The 16,704-nt window shown below is 34.4% G+C and overlaps 1 protein-coding gene across 4 annotated transcripts in view; it reads left to right on the top strand.

Annotated features, from left to right (window-relative positions):
- The window catches only part of dvl2 (dishevelled segment polarity protein 2), a 35,397-nt gene that overhangs the window by 6,862 nt on the left and 11,831 nt on the right, over positions 1 to 16,704 (top strand). For all 4 annotated transcript variants that reach the window (XR_015494582.1, XR_015494583.1, XR_015494584.1 and 1 more), the window contains 6 exon segments: positions 5,059 to 5,128; positions 9,312 to 9,457; positions 11,383 to 11,492; positions 11,588 to 11,717; positions 13,841 to 13,928; positions 16,632 to 16,701. Coding sequence is in view for 1 of the 4 variants with exons in the window: in NM_212648.1 (NP_997813.1) it covers positions 5,059 to 5,128; positions 9,312 to 9,457; positions 11,383 to 11,492; positions 11,588 to 11,717; positions 13,841 to 13,928; positions 16,632 to 16,701 (614 nt within the window). In the remaining 3 variants the exon portion in view is untranslated.

Here is a 16,704-nt window from a genome sequence, read left to right on the forward strand (position 1 = left end):
GTGGCGACCCCAGATTAATAAAGGGACTAAAAGAAAATTAATGAATGAAGATTGCATTTTTGCCATTTCGCTCAGCCCTAAAAATATGTCTTTTATCATGTGTCGTTGCGTGTACTTTAGACACAGTGTTATACTGCTTTGTGCGAAGCGTCATGTTATGCAACGTGCGATTGAGTGGAAAAGCATGCATATAACAGGCATGTGAATGGCAGCTACGGAAGCACGAGTACCTTGTTTTGGTGCTCTTTGTCATAACATGTCTTCTAATGGTCATAATGTGAGACAAGTAATCTTTTGTGGGTTTTGGGATACTTTCGACCCAAATATGAGTGTGTACACTATAGGGTTGTAACGGTATGAATTTTTCACGGTATGATAATCGTCTAAAACAATACCACGGTTTGACGGTTTCGCGGTATACGGTATGTTACAAAATAATAGAACAGTGAAGCAAATTTGACTTTTTCCAAAAAATATATTTTTAGTTTCTATAAACAACACCACTTACAATGAACAAATAAAAATAAGAAAATAATAAATAATGTGTCAAAGTCCAAATAAACATGGTGCAAATCCTCAGTAAAAAATAGATATAAATATTTACTATACTATAAATAGTTACATAACGAAACTAGATTCAATATGGAACATCCCTAGGTTTTATGTGCCAGCATGGATATGGTTGTCTATCGATATGGATTTGGATGTGGTTGTCTGCAATGCAGACAAACAGCTGCACCTTCATTTGTGTCTTTTGAAAACAGCAAGAGCAGCAGTTCGTCTTTGCTGTGTCACTGTTTTGTCATGTTTCTGTGCTGCTGTGCATGCAAAAGTACTTAGTATGAGAATTATTTCATGCAAAACTTTTTTTTTGCGTTTTATTTAGCCGCGCATAAATGTATGCCTATCTCTCATTCCGTGTTGTTCAAAAAGCTTGGTCCACAAACAAAAGCGAAACCTATGCTTATTGGTTGTGATATAGCGAGTTTGAACCAATCTGGGCATGGAGGAGGGACAATGCATCAATGTATCATGTCTGATTTGTCCGGAGACACAGTGACGAGCGTTTCTTTGTCAAATCAGCGTTGTCAAATGTTGATGACGTAACCGCACTGATTGCGGAGCCTCTGAAAGTCCGCGAATGTTATGTGATACAGCACTGGAAAGCTGAGATTCTCTTCTTTATGCCAATCTTTGAATTCTATGAATCGGATCAGCGAATCAAAAGTTATTAAACATTTAAGAGCAATACTTATTTTTAGCCGCGGGCGGCTGTCTCGGTCTTTAAGGGTTAAAACCGTTGATATGCAATTGTTCATGGTATGATAATCGTGCACGTTCAAATCGTGGTAAACCGTCATACCCGTATATTGTTACAACCCTAGTACACTATGAAAGTGATCAGATCATAACTTTCTGAAAGTGGGCTAAAGTTCAAAATGGTTTAGACCTTGTTTATTTCTACATTTATTTATTGTCGACCACTCGTGATCAAATTGATGAAAATAAAACTTGATTAGGTACAATTGGTGTCATACAGTCCTTGAATTGACCTCATATTCTTTTAGCGAGTAATAATGCATGTCTAGTGCTATAAAAAGGTGCCATCAATGTACAGTTATCAGATTTATAACTAGGTCAATTTACTAATTCTGAAGCCAAAATGTCTGTCTGAAATGTCTAAGAGGATTTTATTGCGAATTTAAAATCTGAATCCTCTTCGCTGTTATAGATTGCATGTCTCGCCAGTTTTTGGCATTGCGGCAAAGGGTGGACGTGTGTGTGTGTGTTATTGTTGAACGGCGTTGCATGTGAGTGTAAGCTGATATGCTGGAGGAGTGGGGTGCTGTGATGCTGCTGTGTGAAGAGCCAGCTGTCAGTCTGACTGTGTGTGGCAGGGGACGGGCTGGGGTTTCTGGGCCGCGTTTGGGGAGGGATATGGTTGGAGACGGGCCATTTGCTTAGTGTCTGGGATTGAATCAACAGAGAGTGAATGAGAGAGGGAGAGAAAGGAGCCGGGACCCCTTGGTTCTCTCTAGGGCCTCTTAACATTCTCTCTGCTTAAGAGCACAGACCTGATTTCAGGGTTGTTTTATTCCTCCTACCTTGTTCCTCAGCCTGTGTAGACGCAAATCTTTCAAATTAAAATAAATATCCAAATGTTCGCCGTGCCAAATTGTAACATAATCTGCCGATTTAGCCATCCTGAGCTTGTTCTGTTGTAAGAGGTTTTGTTTTGTTGAAATCAGGTTTTCACGAGAGGCTGTGGTTTGAGTGTGTGTGTTTCTGTGGGTTGTGTTAGAGGTCAAGGGTTGTTATTCAAGTACAGTTGTTGGGCTTAATTAGCGTCATTAGAGATCTTGGGGGTGGGATTGTTTCACAAGCGTTAAAATAGAGCTTTGCTTTTGGGAAGTGCTTTTGTGAAATCGGTGTAGAATTGCATCATGTTGGCAAATGTGCAGTGCTGGGAAAAGTTTTCTCAGACAATAGAAGACCAAAAGCAGGATCTTAAAACATATTAAAAGTTGATAAAGCAATTTAGATTAATCTTACAAAAAATAGGGCTCCACAATTTGGAAAAAAAAATTGTGAATTAGCTGATTAAAATTGCGATTTGTGATTTTACCATTTCACAAAAGAGATATAGATTTGATGATGTAGTTTTAATAGCACCAAAGAAACACCAAGCATTATCGAAGCATGCTATATGCTACTGATTATTTAAAAGCTGTTAAACGTTTTATGATAGGCCTAAATCAAAGCTCTGTTGTTAATGTTATTTATCGTTGTTTGCATGTTAAAATAAATCAATATGTTAAAATGCAATTGCCTTAATGTTTAACACACGAAATCTACATGCCAATTGTTGTTTTTTATTATTAAATCATCATTTAATATTAATCTGATTGGATAACGGTTAATATTCAATTAACGAGCAATGGTTGTCGGTTGGGAAATAATCGCAGCTTTTGCGATTTGAACTGCACTAAATTAAACTTCAACTCTGAAAACTGCACTGACACATTTTCAATTTACTAGAACTTTTATGTTAAGGTGCTTTGACAAAATCTACAGTGTGAAAACGCTATAGAAGTAAAGATGAATTAAACTGAAAATCGCACCTTTCCAAATCATTAAAAAAGATTAATTACGCAGGCCTATTAAAAAGTCTCTTTTAAAAGTGTTAAAGTCCTAAATGCTATCTTACAAGGTAGTGTTTTCAAAAGGATTGTGTTCGGTACCAAAGTCAATACTTTTAACAACACTATGTTACAAGGTATTACATTTTGTATCAATTTTTATAGCAATGTGATGACATATAGCCTATATTTATGAGGTCCAAGCAACATCTCCAGGTTTTGATGATACTATATGCTAATACTTTATATTTAAGTACAGGAGTTTTTATTTTACTTTTTAAGAACATTAACCTACCATTTTTAATTTTTAAAAGCACATTTCAATTTACAAGTTGACATTTTATTTTGTTTGTTTTACATATAAGCAAAGTATAATAGTCTTAATGTTTAAAGCATTTATACTGTAATGTTTTAAAGTGGCTGATAATAATACATATTCTTAATAATAGGAATTAATCTTCCATGTGTTTGACCTGTACAGAGCTGTAGCTACTTTATTGGGCCTACTACACTACTGTATTTTAATACTGCTCATTATGGTGGTACTTGGTGAGACAATTTTTTTCTGAGGTGGTACTTAGTAAAAAAGTTTGAGATCCACTGGTATAGACCATTTGAATGTGGTGATGCCATTGCGTCATGAACATTTCCTGTTTATTGTCAAACTAAAGGCAATCCAATCAGAACTTTACGTTGAAACAGCTATCATAACATTAATCATGAATATGTCAAGTTTTTTTTTTAATTCTCTGAAGCTATGTAAATCAAAAAACTCTTTAAAAAGGTCTTTAAAGATATTGAATTTCACTCTCTGATTTCTGCATATACCACGTATTATTATAAGAGTTAACAGTGGTGGTTCCTTAGACATACATCACTATTAATTTTGCTGAAATATGTTCATATTTATGCCCCACACTCTAATTATTATTAGTGCTCAGTTGGCTTCTGGCTGGTCAACAGAACTGTCACTTACCCTGTTCAGGCCATTGTTGCATGCTGAACATTTCACATCCGCTGGGTTTGTGCATTTGTTTTTATGACACAAGATCATTCTGTGCTGTCTGTATTCTGCATTATTATGGCGGTGGGAATTCTGCTGAATCTTTAACAAGATAATGTTATTTAGCTAGCTAACTAGATACTTGTGATGAGCCTTGGATACTTTTGTAAGAAGTGATGTATGTTCTCTATTACTGTATGAACAGAATCAAATGGGTTTTCAGGATTTTTTGTAATAGAAATATTTTGTATTTTATTCATAAAGAATCAATTTGATATTTATAAGTATTAATTATTTTAAGAATTTTTCCTGACTGTAAATTATTCATAGGTAGTGTATTCGTTGCACTTAATGACATCATTTTCAGCAATTTTGTGCAAAGTTCATAGTTTTCCAGCTTGCCTTTTTATATAAAGAAAAGTTGACTATTAACAAGCATAATAATATTTCAAACCCATATAAAACTGCATTGGTAAAGATAAATGTGGGTAAAAAAAAATACTGGCATTATTAGTCAACAGAAAAAACAAACATATATATATATATATATATATATATATATATATATATATATATATATATATATATATATATTTATGAGCCCTCAGGTTTAATGGCTTGTGGACGAGATGTGTGCTATTTCTCTTAAAAGGAATGAAAAATACTTTTTCTGAATTAAAAACATTGCCATTGTTTTGTCTAAATATGAATATAAGCATAGCCATTCTTTCAATGTTAATGCTCTAAGAAAAACAAACAAATATACTGTATAAATTGAAAAAAAATGTAAAAACTATAAATTGTGAATTTACGAGTGGCCTCCTCATTTTGGATTTGAAAATTGGTATAATCATGCCTGTCAAATGTGTGTTTTTTTAATATTAATTCTGTTTCGCTTTGATAATTGTGTCTCAGGGTGGTGAAGGAAGAGATCTCAGATGACAGTGCCAAGCTGCCATGCTTCAACGGAAGAGTTGTCTCCTGGGTAAGAACTGTTCCTGTTTTCTCTGTCACTTGGATGTTTTTCCCTAAACAATGAACGTTTTATTGAGAGATACCCAGTAGTGTCATAACTGTGCAAACATTGAAACTTTGCAAAAATGCACTCTAGATGAATTGTGGATCGTGTTCACTCCTAACACCTACAATCTCTGCTGGTGCTGGGACTCGAACCTGCAACTTTTTTTCAATCTGTAGTCCGACACAGCTGATTTAAGGCATCCCTAAATTGGCTCTGTTTCTCCTTAGAATTCAGTGTAATGATGCTCTGTCATATAAAAGCAGACCTAAAATACGCTGGGTTTGACCCACCTCATTCTCTGGTATCAAAGGCAAACTAATGTTTAGTTTCAGTGTAAATGAAATGTTAAACAGCGCTGTTCTGATCAGTCATTACCACCCAAATGACACCTGTATGTTCAAGCAAAAAAAATATGTTGCCTACAATATAAGTAAGTTGTTTGTTTTAGCTATTGTTAATTTAAAAATCAAACTAGTAATAGGGGGAATATCTGGTCAGGCAAAAAGTAAAAAAAGGCTTATTTTAATAAAAGCAGAGGAAGAAAAACAAATGTCAGGAATGCAAATGTGTTTCTAGGCTTTTACCTTAACTTCACGGTGTGCAGAGAGATAAGATGCAGGTTAGGGCCAAACTCAAAAGCCTTAAATGTTTTTGCTTATAAATAAGGAGATGCGCATTATTCAAGCTTTAGTTGCAAAACAAGCCCGGTCACGTAGACTATTTCATTTAAATAGGGCATAATTCATTCAAACTTCTTATATAAAGACCAAATAGACTGTGGTTATATTATGATTAATGTTGACACAATTCTGTGCCTTGTAAATAAACGACTTTAGCTATACATTCAAGCTGATGAATGCACAAATATCTCAATACTCTCAAGAATGAAGTTAAACACATTAGGCTACTTTAGGCCCTAAATCTTTTTTAAGTTAAATATTTATTGATTTTGTTTGTTATCATTAATGTCTTTGTATATATATATTTTTAATATACTTCAGAAATAAATTGAAAACATTACATTTGAGGCCTTGAGACAAAGAACCATTTAAGTCCAATATTTTTTCATTTGAACATTATATTGTATATTTTTATTTTACTTGAAGATAGACAACAAACACTTCTCAATTCTAAGGAGATAACATTTTTAGTGTCAGCATTTTATTGTGATTTACATTTCTCAAATGTGGAAAAACAGAATACGTCCAGTTATTGTGGTCAGTATAACTCCAATTCATCACATCACTTTAAACCACTAAAGATTCATGTTTTCAATTCAATTCCTGTTTATTTATATAGCACTTTTTACAATGTAGATTGTGTCAAAGCAGCTTAACATAAAGTGCTAGTAAAGTCCAGATTTCAGAGTTGAAGTTCAGTTTAGTTCAGTTCATTGTTGTTTTAAATTTCACTGCTGAACGTCCAAACACTGAAGAACAAATCCATCGATGTGCATCTCTATTAGTCCCAAACCAAGCAAGCCAGTGGCGACAGCGGCGAGGAACAAACTTGTTTGGGCACAACCTTTTTTCATCTGGCCAAACTTACTGTGTGGAGCTGTAGTGTAGGTGCCGGAGGCTTGAGAACGCTGGATGTCCATCGTGGAGAACTGCAGATGCGAGTAGGTCACCGGGGGGTGATCAGGCTGGCCCACAGGATCAGTGCAGGGACTCGTCTGTCACTGTGGTCTTTCAAGAATCAGTCTCATTCACCCCCCTCCTCCCTGACCACCACAACATCTGCTCAGGATACGGCCTGGTCTAGGATTATGGATATCTTGGCATAATTTCTTCACAGGTCTTTGATCGCATCAATGGATAAAGATCTGATTTCTTTATTTTACTTTTAATACTGTAACAGAAACTTCAGGCTAATATTAGGCATATTTTTCAAGATTATTATAATATTTTAAATTGTTCCACTCGCCTTTTTCGGTGGATTTTTCCCTGGTTTTTGTTCTCCTCTTTGATTCAAATATGGTTTCCCAGCATTCCTCTAATCTTTCCTTACTCTGTCCTTCCATTTGTTGATGTCGGCTCTACTTTTTTTTTCAGAGAATTTGCCTTTTAATGTCCGAACAAACTGTCCAGTGAACGATAGCATATACTTCAAATTGAATGTCATTATAAAATGTTTGTTTTTATTTACTGTTATATATAATAACAGTTATTTAATAAAAAAAAGCATTTGTTTTTGTGAAAACTAATTTTATAATTGTACTGTTTATTTTAAGAGGTATCGTTTCCATCATTTTAATTCCGGTGAAAATACATTTATAGCACTTTAGAACCACAATAAACTGACTGTGTTATTGCTGTGGTTTTATGCAATGTCAGCTTTAGTTTCTGTGATGCCTTTGCTGTGTCAAAATTCCTCTATAAAGTTATCAAAGCAAAGAATGTCACATAAAATGTCAGCATGTGTTTGCAAATTTCAGAATAATTTTATACACAGTTAAAAAAAAGGCAATCAACACTTCAGACACATTTTTAAAAATTACATTTCTGCTTTGCTCTCTTTAGAGCAGATTCAACCACTCATAACCTCACTCAGGAGGAACATCTGATATGATCATTTAGAGAATAGATAATCATGAAGATAATCAGGATCTAGGATCGTCAGAATGGAAAATCAGGCCTAATATTGGCTTGATTATCTTCCAGTGTGTGCCTTGCTTCAGTTTCTAAATGAATCAGCAGTTTTGAACAGATCATTTGAATACATTAATCAGTAAATCACACAAGTGTATCCACCTACTGGTGGTTTTAGTTAGACGTGCACGATTAATTGAAGGTGATAGTGTGCTCATTTTGTCAGCGGAGCATGTCTCTAGCACATGCTTTCAGATGGAGCAACATTTACTACACAGAGCCATAGTTTACTGACAAACTGCCCAAAGTCACATTCATAATTGCATATAATTTATTCAGGCGATTATGAAAACATTCTGCGATAATGGCAGCTTCGCTTAGGTTCTTAGTGAACTACTGCTACATCTGAAAGCATGTTAAAATCCCACATTTACTGACAAACTTTACTCTAACCTCACTTCATAAATTTATAACAGTTGAGTGTTTGAAATAAATCTTTCTATAAGGTGATTCCACAGTTGTGGGATTATTAATCACGTTGAATCAATGAAAGCAATTAAAACTTTAATCCTTGTTAGCGGAGGTAATGTTATGTTGGGGACGTTTTCATCCACTATATAGGGATCTGTTGAGTCTTGATTTGGCCACAACTTTTTCTGTTTTAGCAAATAGAATGATTTTTGGGTAACAGTTTTGACACATTTTGACACAAAGACAAACCTAACAATACATTATGGGCAAATTTATTGAAAAGAAGGCTAATTCTCATGTAGTTAATTCTCATGACCAAAATTATCATATTTTGAGATGTAATTTTGATCAGTACCTTAACTTGTACAGTAGTGATGCTTAACAGGCCTATTGTGATTCATGTCACAGTGAATCTTTAAAGAATCCTAAATGTGTGTGTTTGTGTGAAGCGCTTCACACGGAGACTGAAATCCAGCCTCATCTAAAAGCCCTCAAAGAAAGGCAGGTGCTTAAGTCAAAAGGCCTGGACGAAACTAGAGCCTCTGGGATGGAAACAGTAGACCACCGTCACGATGGCTCCAGGTCTCCTGAGAGAGTGGCTACAATAACCCAGCATACATTAGCATGAAGAAAGGCCATGCAATGATACCGTACGCAGCCTGTTATGACACTGCTGAGGTTTCTTTCTCTTGTCAAGTACACGACTTGAACTTTAACACTGTACCGTACTGAGATTGGGAAGATTGTTGATGGGTTTTTTTTCCTTCTCCCGTGAAGAAAACATTTCCTTCGCATTTCTGTTTGAGCTCCAGACAAGCCTGAATAGAGTTTCTTGTCTGCGTTACGTCTCCAGCTCGGTGTTGTTGATTTAATTTGTAGTTACGTAAAACTCAGACACTTGATATGTTTGACCTGAAGCAATGCGCGATCAGTTTTACCTTCTTCAATGAGCTCCAAGAGTATGTGATGGGGACAATATAATTTGTGTTATTACTGTCATTAGATCTTTTCCTTTTTAGTTGCTTGTTTTTAATGGATCATTTTCTCTCTTTTTCTCACTGTGTGTGTGTGTGTGTGTCTGTTAGCTGGTGTCCTCGGATACCCCTGCAGCAGAGCCTGTAGCTCCTCCAGTAGAGGTCCCGTCTCAGCCCTCACCTCCTCCTCCACCCCTGCCTCCACCTCCTGCTGAGAGGATGGCGGGCATTGGAGACTCCAGACCTCCTTCTTTCCAGTACGTTACTGTGAATCTCATTATGTGGTTACTGTATGAAGGTATACTTTTTTCGAGTTTGTAATATTATGAAAGTATTCTTCAATTGGACCAATCTTACGGCTTTCCCTGAAGCTGCATTTGTGAGTATTGTAAAATGTTAAAATGTAAAATTTTTGTAAACTGTTATTGCACTATTAAAATAACTGTTCAAAAGTAGTTTATCATTTAATTTAATCATTTATTCCAGTGATTTAAAAGTAGAATTTTAAGCTTCATAACTCCAGTCTTCAAAGTCACATGATTCTTATAAAATCACTCTAATATCAATTATTATTATTATTTTTATTATTAATAACAAAACTATTATTAATGGAAATAGTAATAAAAGCAATAATGACTGGAGCAATAATTTCGTTTGAAAATACATACAATAAGTCATATATAATTATTTATCAATTTAAATTTTTTTTTTGACATTTAATAAATACCGCCTTGATGAACAGAACCATTTAAAAAAAAAAAAACAACCCCAAACTTTTTTCGGGTAGTGTAGCTCCACCCTCTCTTGAAAAAGACTACAATCTCATTTGAATTTAAAGCAATAACAAAATGGCGCAATTTGGATCAAAGCTTAAATTGGGCAGTTTCTAAGAGTTTGAAATTGTTTGTGGGGTGTTTTGAGCTGAAACGTCACATGAACACAATAGGGGCGTCAGAGAGTTGTGTGCATAATAAACCAAAACATTTTTCAGAATTTTTATTGCTGCAGTGCAATATGGCATTGTTAAGCCGACAGATTGAGCAACACTTTAATGAAAAAACTGTCTTAATTGTTGTATGCACTTTTCCACAATGCCTTCCAAGATGAGGCATCTTTATTTGACTAACTAATTGCTTGATGAATGTGTACAAGTACAACAAAATTAATACCTAGTGGACTGTAAAAGAAAATAATTTTATGAATAAACCAAATACTATAATAAAATATTGGTGGTATCTTGATATGGGTGTCAGTGTATCAGTATAGTAATGCAACAGAAAATATTGCGATACTATACTGTATAGATGTTTTTCTTCACACCTACCAAACTATGAATCTGTAGTAAAAGTTTATTCAAAGTAATAAAAAGGTTTTGTTAGATAAAATAGATGCTATAAGATAATTAGCTGTAAAATATAGACGATGCTTTCTTTACCAATAAGCATTCAATAATATTTGTTCATTTAATTATTTATTTTTTGCTTTTTGATGATTTTTAAAATACATGTAAACGGTGACCTCTATTTTGTAAGTTATAAATTATTAAAGGCAATACATAATGAATCAATATTGCTCTTGAATAGTGCAAGGATTACTGTAAATACTGAATATTATTTCTATTTTTTTCCAGTCACAAATAATGAACTTTAAATTTTAAGGAGCAGAGGAAGGATCATGTGTTGTTCAGTTCAAAAATGGGTACCCTTAAAAGATATGCTTTGAAAGAAGACACAAACACTTTTCTAAAATTCTGTGTCACTTTATGAAAGGGTAAAAATGACAGTTCAACATTGGTTAATTGTAAAAGGGTTGTTTTAAATGATATTATTCCTTAGTGCTTCTGTTTAAATCTAATCAATGATGAAGCAAGACAATGTAGTAATATTGAATTGCCTGTGACTCTCTAAACGGAGGTAGGCTTTTAGTTTAAATTGAACTAATTTAAGAATTAAGAGCCATATATTTTGTTACTAAAAACAAGTCTTTTGGTTATGGAGGTGATATTCGTTTCATCCGGTGTAGCCTTCTCTAACTATGTGTTGTATCAGAGACTGGCTTGCTAAAGACAGCTGGCTTTTAAAAATTTAAAGATCTCTCAGCATGCAAAGATGTACAGATGTGTCTTGAATGTAAATCACTGTAATTGTATTGTGTGTGTGTGTGTGTGTGTGTGTGTGTGTAGTCCCAACACCACAGGCAGCCTGGAGTCTTTAGATGATCAGACAGAGACGGAGTCAGTCGTGTCTTTCAGGAGAGAGAGACCTCGACCCAGAGAGAGCTTGGAGCAACATGGTATGTTTCATCTCGTTTGTTTGACGTTACATAATTCTTTTTGAGAGCTTTTGTTGCAGTCCGTGTTCATTTTGCTGGATCTTTTTTTGACCTAGGGCCCCGTATGAATGGACAGTCCCGTTTGGACAGACACCTGGCCGGATATGAGAGCGCTACTACAGTGATGAGCAGTGAACTGGACACCACAAGTTTTTGTGACTCTGATGACGATGATACCATGAGCAGGTCAGAAGACATTTTGTGATGTCAAATTTCTTTTTCAAGTATAACCTTTAAAAATTTGAACCAATTTGCATTTTTTGTGCTCCTAAAGCACTGTTGTTTAAATCATAGAAACATGTTGTACTTTTCATTGAAAACCAGCCCCTGAATGCAACGTATCAGAATAAAATTTATATACCAAAATGTTTTATCATAAGTCCAAGGGATTTGAAAAGTAAAAAATGTAAAAAGCCTTTATTAAAACCTATTTTATTGAGGCCTATATTGCCGAAATGTGTAGCTGCTGTTTTATAGAATAGCCTTGTTAATAAAGTCTTTTGAAAACAATTTCACATACTTTTGGACTTATGATTTCGATGTTTATCTTTATGAATACCTTACCCAAAGAGCACTGACACATTCATTACCCCTGAAGCACTTTTAGTTTGATTTTTGAGCAATCTTTTATATTTTGGTAATATTTTGCCCCAGATTGGATTAAAGTTAGATTAAAATCAAAATCAGCTTTTTTTTTTAAATTCACCTCATATTTATGCAATTTGACTGTATTTGTCATGAATTGTTTGCATGTGCTTGCAGTTTGCCTTGTTTAAAAATTAATTTAGCTGATTTATATTCAGCAGTAGGGCGGAACAATAGCCTGTCACTCAAATTATACCACAGCAATATCAAACCACAACAATCCAGTCAGTTCTAGAAAAACAAAATTAAATTCTGCTCAACATTTTTTAAGAAACCGTTTTCACTTAAATATGGTTCACACAAGATGCCATATCAGACACACAAACCTCACTCATGGACATTTACTTAAAGGAGAAGAACCCCAAAATGTCAATATTGCAACAGAAACCAAACTGTTAAACCAATACTTGTGGAGTTCCCTATTTTTAATGTTATCAGACAACCATTTTTATCTGGAGAGACTTTAAATGAAACTTTTGTAACGTGAATCCTTATAAAATTGTAAAATAATTTTATCAAACGTAAACCTTAAAAACTGTTATATATATTCTTCTTTTGTATTTTATCTTATGTATTGTTTATTGCTATTGATGTCTTTTTTATTGTTATCATTCCTTATCATTATAGAAAAGTGATATTTAGAAAATGTAATAAATTTGATCAGGGGTACCGTTTTTCGTACGTGGATTACACAGTTAGCTGGATTTGGTTATTTACTATTTGACATGATTCAGGATTGTTTCGTTCTTCAAAACTCACTCGAGAGTTGTTGACATGGCAACAGCTCTGGTAGCTCAAACCTGCTCAGGAGCAGGATCATTTCATATAAACAGGATTAAAATGGGTCAGTTCAAGCAAAGATAATACTGAAATTCTGATATTTTCTTACATTATTAGTTATGTACACTTGTGAAAATAGCAAATGTATTAGTACTATGACTACTATAATAAAGAAAATCTGCTCTAATGTAAAACTAAATAAATTGCTAAACACTCTTGACACAAGAAAGTGTAAAGCCTGCAGCTTATAACAAAGCTGGAAAGTTATTGCAGATCAAATTCAACAAACTGTTTACTACGAATATTATGTAATTTTGCTCACATGGGTAATTGAATATTAATCAGATGATGTCATTACGCTGCTGTGCTGTCAGCTAATTGTTGCACTGCTGATCATGACTTCGAGGATCAATAGATCCATCTCTCACAACACACGCAGAAATCTCAGATTAATTCATCAAGAAATTTTAATATGATTCGTGATCTTGCTTGAAGAAGACAGAGATCAGTTATCAAGATTAAAAGATCCAGGATCTGCCAAAACATCTTTGATCATTTAAATGAGGTACGAAGAGCAGACCCCTGGTTTTGTCATTATAGCTAGAGAAGCTGATTTGGCAATAAATTCAGAACTCCCACTCTCAGTTAGATATGCATTATTACAATAGTGAAGAAAAAAATAGACACTTATTTGTAAGAAGATAAACATGCAATAGACAAACAAATATTTAGCTAGCCAATCGGTTTAATTTGTTGGATGCTGCTTTGCCACTTGGTGTGTATTATAATAGAGTCTGGATCCTGAACCAAAAGCCATTGAGAATCTAGTGTTTTAGGTTGTGCATTAATTCTGAATGTTTATTGTGCTAAATGTTTGTGATCAGGTTCAGCAGCTCCACTGAACAGAGCACAGCATCTAGATTGCTCAAACGCCACCGAAGACGCCGGAAACAGCGGCCACGACTGGAGAGGGTGAGATACACCTATGTGATTAACAAATGTCAAGTCTATCATTTTCCCATCCTCCGTTTGTTACAAACCTGTTTGTAGAAAATATACTGAGAAATGTTGGTAAAAACAGCCTTTGACTTCCAGATTACTTTTGGTTTCTCCTATGGATGACTGTGTCTACTATTTTCAGTATTTTTCAAAATATCTTATTTTGTACAGAAGCAAGCAGGGTTCCCACGCTACTTGAAAGTACTTTTTAGAATGAATTTTAGACATGTGAAAGTGCTTGAAGTAAATTTGTATTAAAATTGATTTATGGTTTTATTTCAACAGTTATACTCAATTTTCAAATAAATTCATAAATTATTATTTTTTTAAATAATTTTTTTTTTACAATAACACTGACAAATAATGAACTTTTTTAATATTATAAATAAAATGATTACCAGTATTGAATTAAACAAATTGTATTAAATTTTGTTGGAACATGACCATTTATAAAAGTCAGAACATTTATGAAATTTACTCTTGACATTTTAACGTACATATTATATATATATATATATATATATATATATATATATATATATATATATATATATATATATATATATATATATATATATATATATATATATATATATATATATATATATATATATATAGATTAAATGAAATATTCAGTACAGTAAGGGCTTTCATGCCGCTACATATGCTGGGGTATGATATGCAAAGTTTGCTTGATATAAAATAATGGTGCTTTTGAAAGTCCTTGAATCTGCTGTTCATGACATGTGACATGACATGACGTATGGGAACCCTGAAAAAGAAATTCATAAAAGTTTAAAACAAAGTGAGTGAGGAAATGTTCATTTTTGGGTGAACTACCCCTTTAACCTTACAGTTGTTCTTAATCCAAACTATTTAGTGTTTATCATATATGAAGTGCTCCATGTAGGTGTGTTTGAATATATAAATAAAAGCAGGGCTTGACATTAACTTATTTGATCACCAGCCACTGTGGCTAGTAGTTTCCATCGTTAATAGCCGCTTTTCATTTTCACTAGCCACAGTTTTGTTTTTTGAAAATATATTTTATATGCATAAATTTGACTTTGGCATCCTAAAATTACTTGATTTAAATCTTGTGTTATGTCCATATGCCTCCTCAGTCATTTAACTTTTTGTGTGTTTTGACCTTGATCAATGAGCATGAGCAAATGGATTTTGGTTTCATAGTGTCAAATTGCAATTAGTTTTATTAGACTTTTTAGGGCTCAACACTAAGGATTTACCTTTTTTCCCCTCTAGCCACACCAAACTAATTATTTCCTTGCCACAAATTTTAAAAAATGGGTCAAAACAAGCAAAATATTACTTTTTATTAAACAACAACAAAAAAAATTGACATAAAAAAAAAAATATTCTCATGTATCTAGAACTATACACAGTTGTCTGTCCTGGCTAAAGGTCCCAGATCACTAGTTAACATTTGATAAATAGTGTTAATCTCCTATTAGAGAAATGTTATTGTAAAGGATAATTATTAAACATCATAAACAAAAACGAAGCAAACGAAAGCCTTTAAAAATATAATGAAAGGATAATCACGCACACATGGTTAACGTTAGGCTTATTAATAATCTGTTCAAAGAATGATTAAAGTGAAAGCGGCAACCGTCGCTGTCTACAAAAATCTCAAGCTCTCGAAAGTAGCAGGACACTGCTTTTTTTCCCCCCAGTCTTATGTCAAAGAAAAACGATCACACCAGTTGGGTTTCCAGGCATGGTTGCTTTGCGCAAGGAAACGGGATAAGGGAGCTTTTAATCACTCGTACACATCACATTAGCACATCATCTGTGCATTTGACACTGTCATCAGTGAGCGAGGATCGCCTGTGTTTCACCGTGTGTCTGATCATTCTCCTCTCCGGTATTCACCTGCTTTCTTTTGCTCGCGTGAACACTCATCAGTCGTGCCGCTTTTCAATTCTTACAGCACGTTTGCGCACATTTTTACAAACAGTCCTAGGGCGCACTTGCACTATGCTATTGAAACCATGCCCAGGCCTGTTTCCCGGATCGTTTGAGAAGTGAGAGTGCTCTGAATCTGGTTCAGGCACGGTTCACCTGGGCTTTGGCGCGGTATTCTTGAGGGCAAAACGCGCCTAAGCCCGAAACTGAAAGCAAGCCGTGACTTTTAAAAGAACTGTTTCATATGATTTATTTATCATTCTTACTTTTCAATTAATGCAAACTGTTGCGGAGATCCCAGGGGAGACGGGAGAGGAACAAGCATGCTTTGGCTCGGTTCAAGGCAATTGTACATAGTGTTTACGCCCTAAAACTAAAATTCTAATCTTTAGTGATAAGGCAGCTCTGGCAATTTAAAAAAATATTAGCGACCAGCCAAAGTGGCCAGTGAGGATGTCTGTCTAACCTGCCACAGGTGAAGTCTACTCACATTTGTCGGGTGTTTATGTCAAACCCTAAGTATAAGTCTTGAGTTAAGAAGTGATCATATTGTTGTCAAATAAACTACAAAATTATATCAAACACTTTTTGGGACTTCATTTTGTTCCTGACATGCTTTGTATGCTAATCAATAAACAATTGCTGCAAGAAATTCTGATCACTTTGTTTTTCATCTGAAAGTGATTCAAATAAATGAAAAGCAGACATTATACTCACTTTTACTGAAATGTTGTGTGTTTTGCTTTATAGGCTTCCTCTTTCAGCAGTGTGACTGATTCAACCATGTCCCTCAACATTATTACAGTCACTCTTAACATGGGTC

The sequence above is a fragment of the Danio rerio genome, chromosome 7 (genome assembly GCF_052040795.2).
Source record: "Danio rerio strain M-AB ecotype USA chromosome 7, GRCz13ab, whole genome shotgun sequence".
NCBI lineage: Eukaryota > Metazoa > Chordata > Actinopteri > Cypriniformes > Danionidae > Danio > Danio rerio.